Source organism: Nomascus leucogenys, chromosome 14 (genome assembly GCF_006542625.1).
Source record: "Nomascus leucogenys isolate Asia chromosome 14, Asia_NLE_v1, whole genome shotgun sequence".
Taxonomy (NCBI): domain Eukaryota; kingdom Metazoa; phylum Chordata; class Mammalia; order Primates; family Hylobatidae; genus Nomascus; species Nomascus leucogenys.
Genome location: NC_044394.1, coordinates 30,023,663 through 30,044,506, shown reverse-complemented (window position 1 = coordinate 30,044,506; position 20,844 = coordinate 30,023,663). Strand labels below are relative to the sequence as shown.

Here is a 20,844-nt window from a genome sequence, read left to right as displayed (position 1 = left end):
GAGTCTCTGCATTTCCTTTTAACACAAATGGATGTGTAAATGACTGATGGTGCTTTAACCATCCCAGAATTTGCCTTTTTAATGAAAGGTGTTTATCATCCATTTGAACTGAAGATCCATTTGGGGGAGGTGGAGCAGAGGTCAGCACACTGGCAAAACAGTTGGTCTCTAAGTGGTTCCAGCTTCCCAGGGCTGCTTCCTGTGTCACTTCTGAATCCATCTGCTAAAGGCTCTAGTTTTCCCCAGGAAAAGGAGGAAAGAAGGGCATTGCAGGTGTGGGCCCAGGAGAGTGGTTCATACTTTGAAGCCTGATTGTCCTCTAAGCCCCTACAACAGGAGTATACGAGTTGTGGGGGGAAGACTTGGAAAACAAGCAAACCCTCAGGCTCGATTCGGTAGTCTTTTTTTTTTTTTTTGAGATGGAGTCTCGCTTTGTCACCCAGGCTGGAGTGCAGTGGCTGATCTCGGCTCACTGTAACCTCCGCCTCCTGGGTTCAAGCCACTCTCCTGCCTCAGCCTCCTGAGCAGGAGTAGTTGGAATTACGGGCGACCGCCACCACGCCCGGTTTGTACTTTTAGTAGAGACGGAGTTTTGTCGTGTTGATCAGGCTGGTCTCGAACTCCTGACCTCAGGTGATCCCCCCGCCTTGGCCTCCCAAAGTGTTGGGATTACAGGCGTGAGCCACCGCGCCCCGCCTAAGAGCCTGCATTTTTAACAAAAGGAACCTGTGATTCTGACCCCATACTGAAAAAGACATTTCAAGGACAAGTAATTTGTTTTAAAAATACGGATAATCATACTTTAGCTACATCACTTCCTGTGGGATGTTTCCATTTTAGAGACTCCTTTAGAATTCCAAGTTGTGTAAGCAGGGAACTTAGAGGCTGAATATTATCTGCTTGAATTCCACCTAAACTACTAAGTAAAAGCAAAACAAAGAGGACAGCCTCCTTAATTGATTGTTTCAATCAAGGTCCCTTAAATTGTCACCATAGTTTAGGTTCCACTCTTTCCTAATAGCTCTTAAATAAAACTTAATGCCAGAAGCTTTCAAATGTAGATCTAAGTTGGGGGGGGTTGGGGGTGGTGGGGGGAACACATTTGGAGGTAAATTGTAGGTTTCCAATAAAGGGGTCAAATGTGTATTATCAATTTAACAATTGAGCCTCAGTTAAGGCCCAAATTTCTTACTCTTCAAACACTAAGTTGTCACAAAATATAAAAATATATATATGTAAACATAAGAAAATATGAAAATATAAGAATTGACAACTCAGGAAACCCTTAGATTTTAATATTATGATGATGATGATGATGATTATTATTATTATTATTGAGATGGAGTCTCGCTCTGTTGCCCAGGCTGGAGTGCAGTGGCATGATGTTGGCTTACTGCAGCCTCTGTCTCCTGGGTTTAAGCAATTCTCCTGCCTCAGCCTCCTGAGTAGCTGGGATTACAGGTATGTGCCACTACGCCTAATTTTTTGTATTTTTAGTGGAGACAGGTTTTGCTGTTGGCCAGGCTGGTCTCAAACTCCTGACCTCAAGTGATCCGCCTGCCTCGGCCTCCCAAATTGTTGGGATTACAGGCATGAGCTACTATGCCCAGCAAGATTTGGTTTTCTAAAGTAAAATAGATCGCTTAATTTTCTTGTGCATAGACACCTCGAAAAAAAATCTCAACCCCTACAGAACATCAAGGCACTCACATAAACGTACTCATTTAAAATGATCCAATTAATATTGTGGCAGACTTTCAGAATTTCCCTTTTTTTTTTTTTTTTTTTTTTTGAGATGGCGTCTCGCTCTGTCGCCCAGGCTGGAGTGCAATGGTGCAATTTCGGCTCACCACAACCTCTGCCTCCCGGGTTCAAGTGATTCTCCTGCCTCAGCCTCCCAAGTAGCTGGGATTACGGACTTGTGCCACCACACCTGGCTAATTTTGTTATTTTTTAATAGAGACAGGGTTTCTCCGTGTTGGTCAGGCTGGTCTTGAACTCCGACCTCAGGTTATCGGCCCCCCTCGGCCTCCCAAAGTGGTGAGATTACAGGCCTGAGCCACCATGCCCGGTCGTAATTACACTTTTATGCACAAAAAGTGTAATTTTAAGAATCCTTATCCTTGAGAGTTGAGGCCCTCTTTTTCAAACCCATGTTTAAGGAAGAACAAGTATTTTCATCACTGGGGTTTTCTTTTTACTGATTTTTTTAAGCATTCATCAGGCAAAAGCTCCACTTGCTGTGAATGGCAAAGGGTACAGTTCTTAAAGGCTACCCTGGGCATAAGAATCACTCTGTATTACCTTTGTGATTGCTTTCTGCACTTGCCAAACCCAAACCTTTCAACTGGTCCATGAAAATCTATTCAACATTCTCTAATTCTTCTATTCCTACGTCAAATGTTTCATGGAAAATTATATGCCAAGTCTTTTCCAGTCTTTCCTTTTTTCCTCTGGTGGGTGGGAGGAGTTGAGGGGGTAGATATGAAAGAGACAGGAACTCCATTCTGCCAAAAGGAAGAGATAAATCATTTGAATTCCCCCTACTCAGATATTTTACATCTGCAGATAATGCAAACTGAGACACTTACAATAGGCAACAAGACTTTTTGTCACTGCCAGTCTAGATAATTTAAACAAAAGTAACTATGGTTCAATAGCTTCTTTCTTCCTAATTTCAGATGTTAAACAATACAAAGAAAAATGCTTTAGAATGCTTTTAAAATGTTATATTAATGTGAACATCACTTGAAATTTATGTAATAGCTGCCTTATTCTCACCTCCTCTAAATCAAGTTTATTTCTATTCTATGACTAAAAGTTACTTCCAATATAATGGTTAAAGTCACTAATTTTAGCCTTTTAGTTATTCACACATGCAAACATGCTTTCCCAGGTACTTCCCCTTACCTCCTCCACTTACCTCTGATGTAGCATTTTTTCAGTCTTCAAAGAGGTCAGAGATTTTTGAGCCAGAGGAAAACAGTATCCCAGTATTGTGTGTAGTTGGCCAATTAGTCCAAGGTTAGACAGCATGTTAAATATTGAGCTTAGCCAGGCACAGTGGCTCACGCCTGTAATCCTAGCACTTTGGGAGACCGAGGCAGGCAGATCATCTGAGGTCGGGAGTTTGAGACCAGCCTGACCAACATGGAGAAACCCTCTCTACTAAAAATACAAAATTAGCCGGGCGTGGTGGCACATGCCTGTAATCCCAGTTACTCGGGAGGCTGAGGCAGGAGAATCACTTGAACCCGGGAGGTGGAGGCTGTGGTGAGCCAAGATCGCACCATTGCACTCCAGCTGGGCAACAAGAGTGAAACTCCGTCTCAAAAGAAAAAAAAATCGAGTTTAGATTAATCCTAGAGTTTCTGGTTCACTTTAGTTGGCTACCCTCTTTGATGGTTCTAAAATTAATACAGTTAATAAACTCACTCAATTGTATAATGGTCAAAGTTTGTGGGTGGAGGAAAAAAATGAAGGGCACTGAGAGACATTCATTCCATCAAGGGCACTATGCAGTGCCTGGTATTTTCTTCCTCCATTACATATGGAGATAGCTGTCATCACATTCTTCTTCCGCAACTCAGAAGAAACTAGATGAAACACCAGAGACAACCTTTATGTTCGTTGTCTGGGACTCCGGCCCTGAAGCGGGCAATGAGGTTTGCACATACAAGTCCATTAAGAAGGAAAGGCAAAAATACTCTCTCTACTCTCCAGCCCTCATCCTCAAGGCTAGTATAAAACAAGAAAAGGTCAGTTAAACGTATTTTCATCCTTCTTTTATTTGTTAAAAATAATATGCCTAAAAGTCTGCAGATGAGCTAATATGTCCTTGAAAGGGGGCACGTTACACACAGGTCTCTTTAGCATTTCTAATTCTGTGAAAGCCACCTTAAATCTTTTGGGAGACAAAACAGTTTGTTGGAAGAAAACAGCCTTTGATGTAGCTATAAATCGCTCTTCTATTTTCTTATGTATTTATAAAATCATACCAGAAATAATGAGTTGTTTTGTCAATAGAACACTGACATGAACTTGACCTAACGACTAGCATAAAGCTGTCAATTCATCTTGCATTAACAAGAAAATGAAACAAGAAATAACTATTAGAAAGAAATGACAAAATTCAAGTTGACTTTGAAAAAATCTGATTTTATTTTCTGAATCAAAATGAAGTATTTCATGTTAAATTTAGAATGTTTAGCTTTCCACTGATATCTCAAGATACTTTCCAGATATTAACAGTACTCAGAACTGTGTAAAAGTTAACCACCAATACCATGTTTTAAAGAAAAAAGTTTAAATGTAAGACTAATGTCTTGGGGACATTACTAAATGTATTTCTAAGAAACCCTTCTCAAAGGTAGAAGTATTGGCAATTCTAATTTAAAAATTTTAAATTTTTAATTATTGGAAATTTAAGTAACAATAGTTTCAAGAGCTAAGAATCAGATTGCTTTTTAAAACAGAATTTTTTTTTTCCTGAGGGATTCATACTTGACAACTCCAGTTAAACATAATACTCCAACCAAATCCCAAATTTAAATGCATTATGTCACCTTGGAATAGTAAAATTATAAAATGTTATTTCTAAATTATAATATATATACATAATACATCATTTTAACCATCACGTTTACCAGCAGAATTATGAAATCAAAAACAAATTCTACATTCAAGGGACAAATGATAAACGCTCTTTCATTGTTGTAAGAGTCCATTCCATTCTTTGTTGTTTTCTACTCCCATATTTTAAAATTATGACCAAAGGCCAAGTCAATCCCATTTCCCTGAACCCAACTGCCAGTAGGTACTGGCCCTATATACGCGTCCTTTAACAAGCCACGTTCTCAAAAGGCTGGGGATATTTATATAAGAACTTATTCCAAAGTGACTCTAAGATCCATGTTCCCAAGATCTAGTACGGGCTATTCATGTGTTCTGAGGCATGTCCAGCATGCAGGCAAACTTATCTGTTCAAATTGAGGTAAAACAGACAAAAAACACTTAATATTAACAGAAGCTACATAATTAAAACTAACCTTCTGCTGCTTATTTAAGCTAATGATGTATTCTTACCAGAGACCCTCAAGTCAATCATTTCTTTTTAGTTACCCCCAAATTAAGCCTCTTCTTTCAAAGCCATTATTAGTTAAAAAAAGTTTTAAAATGAAGAAAAATATTTTTTCCAGAACTTGTATTTTGTAATTAGTGTGATGCAATTTCTTTTTATTTTTCAAACTTAGTAACTCATGTATGGTACTATTTGATATTTTTTTCAGATACCAAGGAATACTGACAGGATTCATAAATAGGATTTTCTGACACTGGCAGGAAAGTCTGCTAACGTTTACAAAATACCAAAGACTCTTCTTTCAAGCTTCAAAGATGACTGAGAATTAACAGTTACGATTAGTTTTTCAGTACAAATAAAAAATTTAAATCTTAATTTTTTTGGCCAACATTTTAAACAGTCAAATTTTACTGTATTTCCAGGTTTCAAATCAAAACAAACAAACAAAACAACTAATGAAAATTACCCAATTGGCAACAAGTCCTGTATTCCAATGTTATTTTTAAACCACCAATTATAACCTACTGCCAGTAATTATTTGTAAGTATCTGCTTGTTTTATTAAGCACTGGTCAGTTATATAAAAGAATAATTTGCAAGAATGATACTTGGCAATGGGTTACCTTAATGCTTCTGGAATAAACAGAAGCATTAACAAAACACCAGATCTTAAGCACTTTTAAATCTGTAATTTGAATTACCCAAAGGATTTTTAAATGTTACTTTTACATTGAAGGATTGTAGGGAGTCCAGTCCCAGCTAACATGGTTGATTTTAAAAAACAAATAAATCCCTAAGCCACAAAGTAATGGAATACTACACTTGCTTTTTATATCATATGGAAACAGCTCCAGGCAGAGCACAAGTAGAAGAAAACCTGCCAAATCAAAGTACTGTAAATAAAGTTCCTCTATGTACTCCAGTGAAAAAACCTCAAAAATAAAAATTAGAAGACCACCCACTGTTACCCTCCCCCCGCAACAAAACCCACCCAAAACACTTTAGTTCTGAACCTAACATTTCCCTAAGAAGTTCACAGGAGAAGCTTTAAGGTACTTAAAGCTGCAGCAGTACAGCTGAAAGCGCCACATTACAGAGGAAATGCCCTAAAGGGTTCAGCAGCTGCCCACCCATCCCGAACCACCCCCCATCCCAGTAATATGTAAAAGCTCCTGTTAAAGTTTTTTTCTTATGCTAATAAAGGCATACCACCTAGTGTGCTAAAGACTACGACTAGCAGCATTAGAGCAGTAAAGTGAAAATAGGAAGCCTACAGGAATGATCTAAATGCCTACTTAGAAGAAACAAAGCAGCAGACAGAATCCTTAGCCCTCTAGTCTATGTAGGCAAGCAGTTGAATTAAACTCAGATTTACCCACATTAACAAAAATTTAACAAAGCTTCCCCAAGACACCAGAATAAAACTTGACCTTTCCAGTCAAAGGGTAGAGAGAGGCCTCTTCCATGTCCTGGAGTTGAATGAGTTCAAAGATTGGCAATAAAGGAAAAAAGAAAGCATTACGGGTGTGATGGGAACAAGCTTTGGAGTTTATCGAACAGTCACACCAAGTTTCTCTAGCACACGGACACCCTTTTCTTGGTACTCTTGTCGGGTCATCCAAAAGTTGTCTTTGTCTTTCATGATATCCGCTAGAACTGCACCACCCAGGAATACCATGTGCTTTCTGCGGGGTGGGTCTTCAATGCGGATCTTAAATTTCTAAAGGAGAAAGAAAGGATAATGAAATGGTACATGTCCACAGTGCTTTCTGCTTTTATGAAAATGACTTTTTAAATATATGCTCTCGCTCAACCTTGCAACAGTCCTGTGATATTAAGTAGAACAGTAGGATTTGGTACCTGAGGTACAGAAACATTTAGTAATTTGCCCAAAGCTCATGTTTAGGAGACAATACATCCATCCCAGCATGCTTGGAACAGTCCTGACTTACATGTGGTGTCCCATCATTATTAATACCACCCTTTTCATTCTTGAGTGTCCTAATTTGATCAGTAAATTACATGACTTAACACCCTACTGAGAGACCAAACATCAGAGACATAATTAGAGCAAATTTCCCATCCACTGGCAGATGACCACTTGGGAAAGTCACTTTGCTGTCAAACGAAGTCTGGATAAGAGGACTTGCATGGCTGGGCACGGTGGCTCACGCCTGTAATCCCAGCACTTTGGGAGGCCGAGGCGGGCGGATCACGAGGTCAGGAGAGCGAGACCATCCTGGCTAACATGGTGAAACACCGTCTCTACTAAAAATACAAAAAAATTAGCCGGGCATGGTAGCGGGTGCCTGTAGTCCCAGCTACTCGGGAGGCTGAGGCAGGAGAATGGCGTAAACCTGGGAGGCGGAGCTTGCAGTGAGCCGAGATCGCGCCATTGCACTCCAGCCTGGGCGAGAGTGAGACTCCGTCTCAAAAAAAAAAAAAGAGGACTTGCATGACTTCCTCAAGGTCTCATACTGTTACGATTCTAGTCTAGTGCAATAGAGTAAAACTGAAGTTCTTTTAAGCAAAGCTTACTTTCTATTGTCTCAAAATCAAATGAAATGTTCTTAAAATAAACAAGGCCAAATATGGTCAAAACAAATCATCAGGATGTTATGAGAAAATGAACACAGTAACCAAAATTAAAGGCAATTGGGAAAAGTTTTATACTCTGTAGCTACTATTAAGTGTCTAGGAAGGACACGCCCTTATCTTTATGGTTAGTCAACACCTGAAAGAGAAACCTTAAAATGACATAGCAAGTTTTTCATTTACAGTGTCACAATCCTGCAAAAAAGACCCAATGTAACTACGTCATTCTAAATCATTTGTATATTTATGTCACATATATGAACTATAAGGGTTCTGACAATCCAAGATAAAGAAAAACATCAGTTTATTTACCAATTCTGAGACTGTTTTAATTGTTCCTTTAACTTTCTTGCTCTTAGGTAGGGGTCGGCAAACTTTTTTTGTGAAGGGCCAGATACTTGAGGCAGGCGTGACAAGTACCCAACCCCACATGTAGCTAGAAGGTGCCCACAGACAATATGTGACAACAGGTAACATTATGTAAACAAATGAGCTTGGCTGTGTTCCAATAAAACTTAAAAAAAAAACAGTTTTGGCATAAGGGCTATAGATGCCCACCTCTACTCTAAGGGAAACTTAGCTAGGCCCTGAAGACACTGCTTCTGTAAATATCTCAACTGCTTACTGTTTCTCTCTCACACACTACCTTAATCCTGGAAGTTTGGTAATATGAGTTCCTGCTCTTCATTGCTGCTTCTATCTCGCTCATCCCTAAAATTCCACAGCCCCACTGAAACTCATTCTATCAGATCATTCCATCTACCACTCCCCTCCTTGCTGAACTCATCTACAGATTCCTACACACAAATTGCACCCGCTCTCAAGCAGCTGAACAAGATAGGAAAGAAACAAAACATCTTGCTTTGAAGTATCACTAACCTCAATTGAGCCCTTCCTGCTGTATGGCAATCCTATTACATTTCTCTATTCTCTCTTCCATTCTCCAAAACAGCCATTTCAACCTCCTCCTCTATTCTAAAACTCTACCACCCCTCCCCTCCTCTCAGTGCCTCCTAACTGGTCTCTCTATGCCCACCTTTGTTCCCTCTTCCCCCAAGAGTCTATTCACACCAGACTTAATGATCCTTTAAAAATATACATCAGATCCTATCATTTCTCTGCTTAAACCGCCCGCGCACCCAAGACTTTCCATTTCACTAGGAGTCAAGCCAAACCCTTTACCATGGCTGAACAAGACCTGCCCTCTTGCTACCCTTCTGACCTCATATCCCACCTGTCCCCCTCCCTTGCTCACTCTGCTCCAGCCACACTGGCACACTCCCACCAACCTGGGGCTTTTGCATTGTTCCTGCCTGGAAGATTCTTCCCCCAGACAGTCACATGGCTCACTCCTCTCACGCTCAACTTAGGTCTCTGATCAAAAGTCACTTCACCCAAAAGGCCTTTCCTGATCACAGTTTATGAAGGAGCACACGACCTCCCCAACCACTAACATTTTCCAGCTCTTCACCTTACTTTTCTTCATATCATTTATTACCACTAATACATTATTTAGACTAAAAGCAGGGATTCTGTTTTCATTGTTTTGTTTGTCCCCAGCACCTAGACCTATGCCTGGCACCCAAGAGTTCAAGAAATGTTTGCTGAATAAATGATCACCTGAGATTAATTATAAATCATATGTAAAACTCAATAAAATCAGAAAAATAAGTGAAGTACTTAGACAGTATGGCTCCTTTCCAGTCTGTTAATCTGTTTAATGTATGTGAGCCCATACTCAATTTAATTTCAACAATGAGTCATATATGAAAGATGTAACATACAGTACTCTGTACATAATCTCATTATCTAAAACAATTGATCAAAGTCAGTGAGACAAAGCTCAGAGATTAACTCAGGATTAGATAACTCTTGGTTGAGTATACAGCACATACTGTATACTTCACATAGTCCAGAGTTTGGTGGAAAAAACACAAAAACCTATGCCAAAAAAACATCAACTACGGCTGGGTGCGGTGGCTCACGCCTGTAATCCCAGCACTTTGGGAGGCCGAGACGGGCAGATCACGAGGTCAGGAGATCGAGACCATCCTGGCTAACACGGTGAAACCCCGTCTCTACTAAAAATACAAAAAATTAGCCGGCCTGGTGGCAGGCGTGCCTGTAGTCCCAGCTACTCGGAAGGCTGAGGCAGGAGGATGGCGTGAACCTGGGAAGCGGAGCTTGCAGTGAGCCGAGATCGTGTGCCACTGCACTCCAGCCTGGGTGACAGAGCAAGGCTCCGTCTCAAAAAAAAAAAAAAAAAGAAACATCAACTATTACTAGTTTAAAATTTCTTTCTACTGTACATACCAACAATTACCAATTAAAGTCTGTTTCAAGAGCTATGACAGTTACCGGGATGCAAAAAAATTTGAGACATGATGTTTTTCAATCTGACTGAGAAGACAACATATGCAACAAATAAAGTCAGAAATATGAGACAGCCCAAGAGAAGCACTGAAGGCTGACTGCATATCCAAAAAATAAGTTTAAAAAAAGAACAAAACTCAAGTGGGGCATTTATTTCCCTATAGTACAGCAGGTTCTTCTCATGCATATACAGGTGCCTCAGAGTCCGTGCTGGTTGTTACAGATGAACCAGAACTTTTGGCCCTGACCTCACTGCCTCCATCCATCCACTCTATAGAGGTGACCAGAGCTTATCTTGAACTATTTCCTTCTTCCTATCATTTCCAGGATGTACTTGACTGCAGCAGGAATTTGTTTTGGAAGACGTCTTGCTCCCTCTGGTGGTTGTCAAGATTCACAAACTACTGTATAGCCTTTTAAAAGAATGTTAGTAATAGCTGATTTACTAATACTTACAGAAAGTTTTTCCACATCACCCTTCAAAACTCGTTCTAAGTAAAGCTGTTTAAGTTCTCGTTCCAACCGTGATGGCAGGCCAGGATACATAGTAGACCCTCCAGAAAGCACAATGTGTTTGTAGAATTCAGATCTAGAAAGGCACAATGGTTATTCATTTGGAGTTTTAGGTTAGGAAAATGGTACCTCAGGGTTACTGTTACTTATGTCAGCCTCGGGGTTGCTGGGAGAATTAAATAAAATTCCACATGTAAATCACAGGGCTGAATATTTGCTGTTATTACTACTGTGAAGTAACGACCCCTCTTTACATATAAAATCTTTTTACAATTTTGATGAAAATAAAATACTTCTAAAAGTATATAATACACTTTTTTGTGAATGTAACTGAGACTTCTAATAATGACCAAGATTTACATTACAAAGTATTTTATCACATGCTTCCCTACAGCCACTAAGATGTGGTTGTTTACTATAATTAGCCCTATTCTACTTTAATCCAGAATTCCTGCTTTTTAATTTTTCATTTATCTTTTGTAGTTTTCTCTTTTTTGTTCCTTTGCTTAGAGGCTGTCTGCTGTTATTTTTGGCTAGACTGATGTGTATGCTTCTTATAGCAGTACCCTCTTTTCTGATACAGTACCCTCTATTCTGATATCTATGATATCAGATAATCCAATCTAAAAAGACTGCATATGTAGTAAAAGTAACAGAATCTGAGTGAGGGTCTGAGGAATAATTCTCACAGTAAAGTTTGGGAACTGATTTGCACCCATTTTGGCCTTATTCAACCTGGCTTCCAGGTTCTCAATGGCTAAAGCTACTGCAACTCTAACAAAGCATTGCTTTTGTATTTAATTGCCAAAGCAAGCCCAGTGAATGTCACATAAACTAGGCAGTTGAAATACAGATTAATGTGATAAGTACTCATAAGCATTTACATGTACATTTTCAACATGCAGAACACACAAAACAAAATTTGAGTTGTTCCACTTTGCAATGCAAACTCTGTGGAGAAGGTACTGAATCTGTGCTTTAGGTACGTCAAAGCTCTAATCAGCAACAGGCATGTACTTCTTTTTTTTTTTTAATACAGAGTCTCACTCTGTCGCCAGGGCTAGAGAGCAGTGGCGCCATCTCGGCTCACTGCAACCTTCACCTCCCAGGTTCATGCCATTCTCCTGCCTCAGCCTCCCGAGTAGCTGGGATTACAGGCGCCCGCCACCACACCCAGCTAATTTTTTGTATTTTTAGTAGAGACGGGGTTTCACCATGTTGGCCAGGCTAGTCTCGAACTCCTGACCTCGTGATTCGCCAGCCTCGTGATTCGCCGGCCTCGGCCTCCCAAAGTGCTGGGATTACAGGCATGAGCCACTGCGCCCAGCTGGCATGAACTTTTAAATACAATTTTGCTGTGAATGAACATCAAATCAAAGAACAAAATCATCTCTCTAATCCCTATCATGAGAATTTACCATAATTATGAAGGCTAGATTAGATTTCTGATCTTCTTCCACCAGGTTTATAGCTTGTTACGAGTCAATTGCTATTTTTATTAATTTCTATTACTATCCTGGCTCCAAAGCCATCCCATCGAAATTAATTAGGTGGCTATTTAACTCAGGGTTACACAAATAAATGCTTGCTGTACAAAATGCTTCTGGGTGAATTCCTCTATAACCTGAGTGTAGAGAAGGGATTTCTAACTATGACTCAAGCTCTAGATGTAATAAGACTATAAATCTTTTTATATGACTAAATAAAAACAAACTTTTGCATGGCCAAAACACTAAGAGCAATAGACAAATGGCAAACAGAGAAAGTATCTGTGAAAGACATCAGAAAGCTAAAAGAAAACTTTTCAAAACTGGAAAAAAAACAAAACAAAAACAAAACAAAAAACAAAACGAAACAGAAAAAACACCAAAAACTCCAAAATCTACAGACAAAAAGCCAGGAACAATTTGCAAAAAAAAAAAAAAAAAAAAAGTTAAAAATGTCCCTTAAGGCCGGGCGTGGTGGCTCATGTCTGTAATTCCAGCTACTTGGGAGGCTGAGGCAGGAGAATCGCTCCACCCAGGTTGCAGTGAGTCGAGATTGCACCACTGCACTCCAGCCTGGCGACAGAGCGAGACTCTATCTCAAACAAGTTCCTTAAACATATAAAAATATGTTTATATATATATATATATATATATATATTTTTTTTTTGGTAACTTTTGTGGCGGTGGGGAGAGACAGGGTCTCACTCTGTCACCCAGACTGGAGTGCAGTGGCACAATCATGGCTCACTGCAGCCTCTACCTCTCAGGCTCAAACTATCCTTCCACTTCAGCCTTCTGAGTAGCTAGGACTACAGGAGTACACCACCACACCTGGCTAATCTTTTTGAAAAAAAATTTATGTAAAGACAGGATCTCCATATGTTGCCCCGGCTGGTCTTAAACTCCTAGGCTTAAGCAAACCTCCTGCCTCAGCCTTCCAAAGTGCTGCGATTACAGCCAGAAGCCACTACCCCTGGCTTGACTTCACTCTTAATGAGAGAAATAAAAAGTAAAATTACACTGAAATAATTTCTCACTCATCAGATTGGTGGAAAAGGATAAATGATACAATTGCCAGAGGGAAATTTGGCAATATCTAACAAAAATACATGCATTTACATCAAACTAAGAAGTTTCTCTCAGCACTTTGATAGGCTGAGAGGGGGGTGGATCACTTGAGGCCAGGAGTTCGAGACCAGCCTGGTCAGCATGGCAAAACCCCATCTCTACTAAAAAATACAAAAAAAAAAAAAAAAAAAAAAATCTGGGCACGGTGGTACATGCCTGTAATCCCAGCTACTTGGGAGGCTGAGGCAGGAGAATCGCTTGAAAACGGGAGGCAGAGGTTGCAGTGAGCCAAGATTGCGCCACTGCACTTCAGCCTGGGTGAGAGAGTGACATTCCGTCTCAAAAAACAAAAAACAAACAACAACAACAAAAGAAGTTTCTGCACAGCAAAGGAATAATCAACAAAGTGAAGATACAACCTATAGAATGTGAGAACATATTTGCAAACCAGACATCTGATAAGCGGTTAATATCCAAAATATATAAGGAACTCAAATCTCAAATGACTCAATACCAAGCAAGCAAATAACCCAATTAATAAATGGGCAAAGGACCTGAACAGACATTTCATAGTCCTTTGACATACAAATGGAAAAAATGCTAAGCATCCCTAATCATCAGGGAAATAAATGCAAATTAAACCACAATGAGATATCACCTCACATCTGTTAGAATGGCTATTATCAAAAAGAGGAAAGGTAACAAATACTGGCGAAGATGTGGAGAAAAGGAAACCCTTGTACACTGCTGGTGGGAGTGTGAATTAGTACAGCTATTACGGAAAACAGTATGGAGGTTCCTCAGAAAGTTAAAAATAGAACTACCACATGATCCAGCAATTCCACTACTGGGTGTATCTCCAAAGGATCTGAAATCAGCATGACTATGTAAGAGGGTATCTTTATCCTTAGGAAACACCAACTAGTAAAGAATTGATGCATTTAATCTACCCTCAAACGGTTCAGAAAAAACAGAATGAAAAAGCAAACATGAAGAACATCAGAATTAGTAAAATGGTAAATCTAGATAAAGGATATAGATAAGTTTTCTGCATTTTTCTTGCAACTTTTCTGTACGTCTGAATTTCAAGTAAGTTTATAAACAACTTAGTCATTCTATTTAATTCCATCTATTTCTGATAAATAATTTTAAAACTTTTTTTATTATTTTTCTGATAAATAACTTTGAAATCACCATTTCTAATGTACCTGGTATCAATGTCAGCCGCCTGAATTGTGTTAAAAAGCAATTCAGCAACACCAACTCCTTCAACATTGATCAAGTGAGGCTGAAATAAAGCTTCTGGTGCTTCAAATCTCTCTCCCCCAACTTTGATGATACGTCCATCTGGGAGCTAGAAACCAAGAATAATCAGGTACTAATCAGCAAAAGATTAAAATTTCCCAGTGTTCTCCGGAACACTAGTACTTATAAATACATCTGTTCTCTAACCAAAATCATTACCAACAACAATTTTTCCTAAAATATATTTTGGGGAAAAAAAGGTAAATTAAATAGATTTAGGTAACTGTTCTTATCATCACATTCTGTTTTGCTTTTAAAAATGGTATGCCAGGCCTGGCGCGGTGGCTCATGCCTGTAATCCCAGCACTTTGGGAGGCCGAGTTCGGCGGATCACAAGGTCAGGAGATCGAGACCATCCTGGCTAACACGATGAAATCCCGTCTCTACTAAAAATACAAAAAATTAGCCGGGCGTGGTGACAGGCACCTATAGTCCCAGCTACTCGGGAGGCTGAGGCAGGAGAATGGCGTGAACCGAGGCGGAGCTTGCAGTGAGCCAAGATCGCGCCGCTGCACTCCAGTCTGGGCGACAGAGCAAGACTCCGTCTCAAAAAAAAAAAAAAAAAAAGGGTATGACACGCCCCCAAATATCAGGAATTTCTTGGAGAAATCACTGATGCATAAGTGCATGATGATTGCAGCAAAGCAGAAACAAGCACCACTGACCAACCATTGTATTTTGATTATTGCTGGTATGTGTTACTACAGTTTTATAATTTTAACATATTTGTGATTTTACGGATATTTCTGCTATGTAGAATAGACATGTTAAACATTGATTGACTGATTGATTGAGACAGAGTTTCGCTCTTCTCGCCGAGGCTGGAGTGCAATGGCACGATCTCGGCTCACTGCAACCTCTGTCTCCTAGGTTCAAGCAATTCTCCTGCCTCAGCCTCCTGAGTAGCTGGGATTACAGGCACGTGCCACCATGCCAGCATATTTTTGTATTTTTAGTAAAGACGGGGTTTCATCATGTTGGCCAGGCTGGTCTTGAACTCCTGGCCTCAGGTGATCTGCCCGCCTCGACCTCCCAAAGTGTTGGGATTACAAGCATGAACCACTGCACCTAGCCACTTTAAACATTTTAAATAATTTTATTTCATCAAATAATTACTCTGTGAAACTATTATTTTGCCATCAAAATACTTTATAACGTATGCCACTTCTAACAAATCATTTAATCCAAAAAATGTTTTATGATCAAAGAAGTTTACAGAACACTGATCTAGACTATTTTTATTAGGCAGGTCTGTTGTATCCTACTAGGTCCTAATACATTTTAAATAACTGATAAATATAATTTCAATTTAAGCAAATAAGATTTAAACAAATCAGGTATCATATTATGACTTTGTACAAAAAAATCTTGTCAGTCACACATCGTGTTCATATTTAATTAAATGAGAAGTGTTAAGCAGAAACTTCCTCTCCTAACACTTCACAATTCACTGGATTGTCTTAAGTAATAAGCATGCCCATGTATGCTGGCATTTGACACATTTCCATACGAGATACCAGAATTAATTTTACATTAACAAGTCTAACAGTACATTTATAATATAATTTTTTTTTGAGACAGAGTCTCGCTCTGTTGCCCAGGCTGGAGTGTAGTGGCTTGATCTTGGCTCAGTGCAACCTCTGCCTACTGGGTTCAAATGATTCTCATACCTCAGCCAGCCAAGTAGCTGAGATTACAGGCATGTGCCACCACGCCTGGCTAATTTTTGTATTTTTAGTAGAGACAGAGTTTCTGCATGTTGGCCGGGCTAGTCTTGAGCTCCTGGCCTCAAGTGATCTGCCCGGTTTGGCCTCCCAAAAGTGCTGGGATTACAGGCATGAGCCACCATGCCTGGCCCTACAATACATATATATATTTTTTGAGATAGGCTCTTGCTCTGTTGTCCAGGCTAGAGGGCAGTGGTATGATCATGGCTCACTGCAGCCTCAATCTCCCAGATTCAAGTGATTCTCCCACCCCAGCCTCTCAAGTAGCTGGCACTACAGATGCACACTACTATGTCTGGCTAATTTTATTTTTTGTAGAGATGGGGTCTTGCTTTGTTACTCAGGCTGGTCTTGAACTCCTGGGCTCAAATGATCCTCCCATCTTGGCCTCCCAAAGTGCTGGGATTACGGGGAAGAGCCACCGCACCTGGCCAATTACAATGATTGTTTAGATTCCAGCTTTGGTCCCAGCTACCTAGGAGGCTGAGGTGGGAGGATCACCTAACCCTGGGAGATTGAGACTGAAGTGAGCCGAGATCATGCCACTGCACTGCAGCCTGAGCAACAGAGTGAGGAAACCCTGTCTCAAAAGAGAAAGAAAAAAAAAAAAGGTTACCAAAACTTATACCCTTAAAAAAACCACCTCCACCTTCAGGTGGGTTCACATGAAATCACCCAAAATATCTGGAAAAACTTCACACAGCAGATCTTATTAGCAAAACCTCCTTCCTTAAGCACTTGAAGACTGATAGTGTGGCTTCTCTCCATGTTCTGGCTGCTGGCCAGCATGGGATCAAGTTTAAGTTTTCTGACCACCTTAATGAACTGTTAAACTGTAGGCATCCCATTTCTTTGCACCAAATCTTATCCTGTTCTGTATTTTGTCCACCCATGTCCCTCTTCACTTATTCATCAGCTTATTACTTTATACTTGTGTATATGTGTGTGTATATATATATATCAAATATATATATATATATATGGATTTTGTTTTATTTTTGAGACAGGGTCTCGCTCCTTCACCCAGGCTGGAGTGCAGTGGTGAAATCCTAGCTCCCTGCCTCAAAACTTGAGCCTTGAACTCCTGGGCTCAAGCAATCTTCCCACCTCAGCCTCTCAACTAGCTAGGACTACAGGCACGTGCCACTACGCCTGGCAAATCTTTGTATTTTTTTGTAGAGACAGGGTCTCGTTATATTGCCCAGGCCGGCCATGAACTCCTGGCCTCAAGTGATCCTCCTATCTCAGCCTCCCAAAGTGCTGGGATTACAGGTGTGAGCCACTACACCCAGCCTATTTGTATATATTTTTGTAGCCTACCTCAAATTCCTTGAGAAGAAGAGAGAAGAAAGAAATAAAACATGTTTTACATTTCTAGTTTGCTTATCTTTTGCCCTGTGCCAGCCACTTTCTTCCAAAATCATCAGGTAGATGGAAAATTTGACAACTAGAGAAACTGTCAAGAAGACTTCAGGAAGGAATCTCCAGAGCAAATCTGGAGATGATTAAGTTACAAAATGGGTTTACTCCTAGAAGAAAACCTAGCCAATACCATTCAGGACATAGGCATGGGCAAAGACTTCATGACTAAAACACCAAAAGCAATTGCAACAAAAGCCAAAATTGACAAATGGAATCTAATTAAACTAAAGAGCTTCTTGCACAGCAAAAGAAACTATCATCAGAGTGAACAGGAAACCTACAGAATGGGAAAAATTTTTTGCAATCTATCCATCTGACAAAGGCTTAATATCCAGAATCTACAAGGAACTTAAACAAATTTACAAGAAAAAGACAAATAACCCCATCAAAAAGTGGGCAAAGGATATGAACAGACACTTTTCAAAAGAAGACATTTATGCGGCCAATAAACATATGAAAAAAAGCTCATCATCGCTGGTCATTAGAGAAATACAAATCAAAACCACAAAATCTCATGCCAGTAAGAATGGCGATCCTTAAAAAGACAGGAAACAACAGATGCTGGAGAGGATATGGAGAAACAGGAACGCTTTTACACTGTTGGTGGGAGTAAATTAGTTCAACCATTGTGGAAAACAATGTGGTGATTCCTCAAGGATCTAGAACTAGAAATACCATTTGACCCAGCGATCCCATTACTGGGTATATACCCAAAGGATTATAAATCATGCTACTATAAAGACACATGCACACGTATGTTTATTGCAGCACTATTCACAATAGCAAAGACTTGGAACCAACCCAAATGCCCATCAATGTTAGACTGGATAAAGAAAATGTGGCACATATACACCATGGAATACTATGCAGCCATAAAAAAAATCAATGAGTTCATGTCCTTTACAGGGACATGGGTGAAACTGGAAACCATCATTCTCAGCAAATTAACACAGGAACAGAAAACCAAACACCAAATGTTCTCACTCATAAGTGGGAGTTGACAATGAGAACATAACGGGCACAGGGAGCGGAACATCACACATGGGGCCTGTTGGGTGGGGGGCGGCAAGGGGAGGGAGGTATAGCTTTAGGAGAAATATCTAATGCAGATGACAGGTTGATGGGTGCAGCAAACCACCATGGCACATGTATACCTATGTAACAAATCTGCATTTTCTGCACATGTATCCCAGAACTTAAAGTGTAATAAAAAATAAATTAAAAAAATTTTTAAATGGGTTTACTGAATATTTGGATCACTATCTTAACAACTCTTTTTTTTTTTTTTTTCCGACATGGCGTCTTGCTCTGTCACCCAGGCTGGAGTGCAGTGGCATGATCTCAGCTCACTGCAACCTCCGCCTCCTGGGTTGAAGCAATTCTCCTGCCTCAGCCTCCTGAGTAGCTGGGACTACAGGTGCCCACCACCTTGCCTGGCTAATTTTTTGTATTTTTAGTAAAGACGGGGTTTCACCATGTTGGCCAGGCTGGTCTCCAACTGCTGACCTCAGGTGATCCGCCCACCTCGATCTCCCAAAGTGCTGGGATTACAGGTGTGAGCCACCGCGCCCGGCCAACAACAAATTTTTTATAATTACTTTAAAAATGACTATTTTGCACATATTTGTGAATATGTAGAGCTAGTATGAATCATATGGTTTTAAAATACTTGCCTTTATTGCCTATTACTGTTTCATTTTAGTAATAACTAGATCAAAGATGAGACCTGGAGGTACTTTATACTCAGATGAATTTAATAGGCTTAAGATGGTAATTCACTAAAAATTCAAGTAGGATCAACTCCTCTGGTGTTATAAACTATAACCAGGTCCTAAATCTCATTAGTTACAATTTTCAAGTTAACATTTAATACCTCATTAAAAAATATTAAGTCAGGAAAGGCTGCCACCTACTGAATTAGTAAAGCAATGCTCTAGAATGACCATTTCCAAAGTATGTTTCTTAGACCACTAATCCCATGAAATTCTGAAAAGCCCTAGAATATGAGTCTGAGAAACACGCATACTATATTGTGCATATATTAGCAAACCAAAGGCTCTGAGTTCTACAGTGAAGTGAAATCAACTCTTCCCCAAACTTATGTGACAATGTAATCCTTTTTAATTTTTGTGAAATGCTTATTAACATCTCAGGGAAATAAAGTTCTGTAAAACATATGTTGAGAAATGCTATGCCAAATACTACAATCTCAAAATAATATCTCGCATCTAATTATATCCTAGTATAGAGAGTAATTTATGATTCTTGCCTTAATTTGCATTATATGGTGCCCTAAAATAATTAAATAGAATCTTAATGTAGAAAGAGACATTAAAAGACACACATATACATATTACAACAACCCAAGACAAAAATACTGATTCTAAGAAAACCTCCTTAAGCTGACACCAATAATCATGGCTGTCCACTTTAAAACACATATATATTATATACTGGAAACACTTACTGTGTAAGATTCAACTAATACTGTGGTTTCCAAGGCCAGTTTCTGCTCTTGCTCAATATTATATCCCACGTAACACAGTTTTTCTTTAATCATGCGAACCGTTTCAAAATCAGCAGAGTGGTTGAAGGCGTATCCTCGCAACAGAAGTAGCTGGTACAAAACAATAGCAGTAAGTTCATAATACATCTGAATGAGTTCTACTCTGCAAAAGCTATTAATAATGCTCATTAAATATGTCACATCAATAACAAACAGAATGGGCAGTGGATCCTCAGCTCCTACTATTTCAGAAGTAGGATTTTACCCACCATAAAAGGATTTATATTTCAGTTTCAGAGAGGGTAAAATAATTAGCAATTCATAAATAAGTCAGTAAAATGACTAGAAAAGTCAGTTTTTGAAAAGCACTGCATGAGTACTAATGTTTTGATAGTTTTGATAAACAAAAGTATATTAATGAATAAATATTATTTTAGTACTGGACTCCTGTAGCCTGCAGTTTGCTCACACAATTAATGCCATATTTATGAAATGCCCCCAAGTCTTTAAAAGTTTTATCTTTAGTTTCTAGTACTGTGTCTGGCACATATTAGAAGGACAATAGCATTTGTTTAACGAAGATAAGGGAATTATTCGGATACTCAAAGGCATAATCTCCATTGTTATATTTCTTAAATGCTAGAAAATACTATTTTTTTAAAAACCCACTGAGACAAAAAAAATTACTAGACTTTACAAATAAAAAAAAAATCCTCTAATATTTGAGTCTGTGTTCTAAAGACAACCCCAGAAATTCTGTTGGTTACGC

General features: G+C 39.4%; 1 protein-coding gene across 3 annotated transcripts in view; it reads right to left on the bottom strand.

Annotated features, from left to right (window-relative positions):
- Positions 1 to 4,137: 4,137 nt before the first annotated feature.
- The window catches only part of ACTR2 (actin related protein 2), a 43,287-nt gene continuing 26,580 nt past the window's right edge, over positions 4,138 to 20,844 (bottom strand). For all 3 annotated transcript variants that reach the window (XM_030826979.1, XM_030826978.1, XM_030826980.1), the window contains 4 exons: positions 20,037 to 20,186; positions 14,324 to 14,469; positions 10,504 to 10,636; positions 4,138 to 6,799 (listed from right to left, as the gene is read on the bottom strand). In XM_030826979.1, coding sequence (XP_030682839.1) covers positions 6,629 to 6,799; positions 10,504 to 10,636; positions 14,324 to 14,469; positions 20,037 to 20,186 — 600 coding nt within the window. In that variant the 3' untranslated portion in view covers positions 4,138 to 6,628. The remainder of the gene's footprint in view (positions 6,800 to 10,503; positions 10,637 to 14,323; positions 14,470 to 20,036; positions 20,187 to 20,844) is intronic.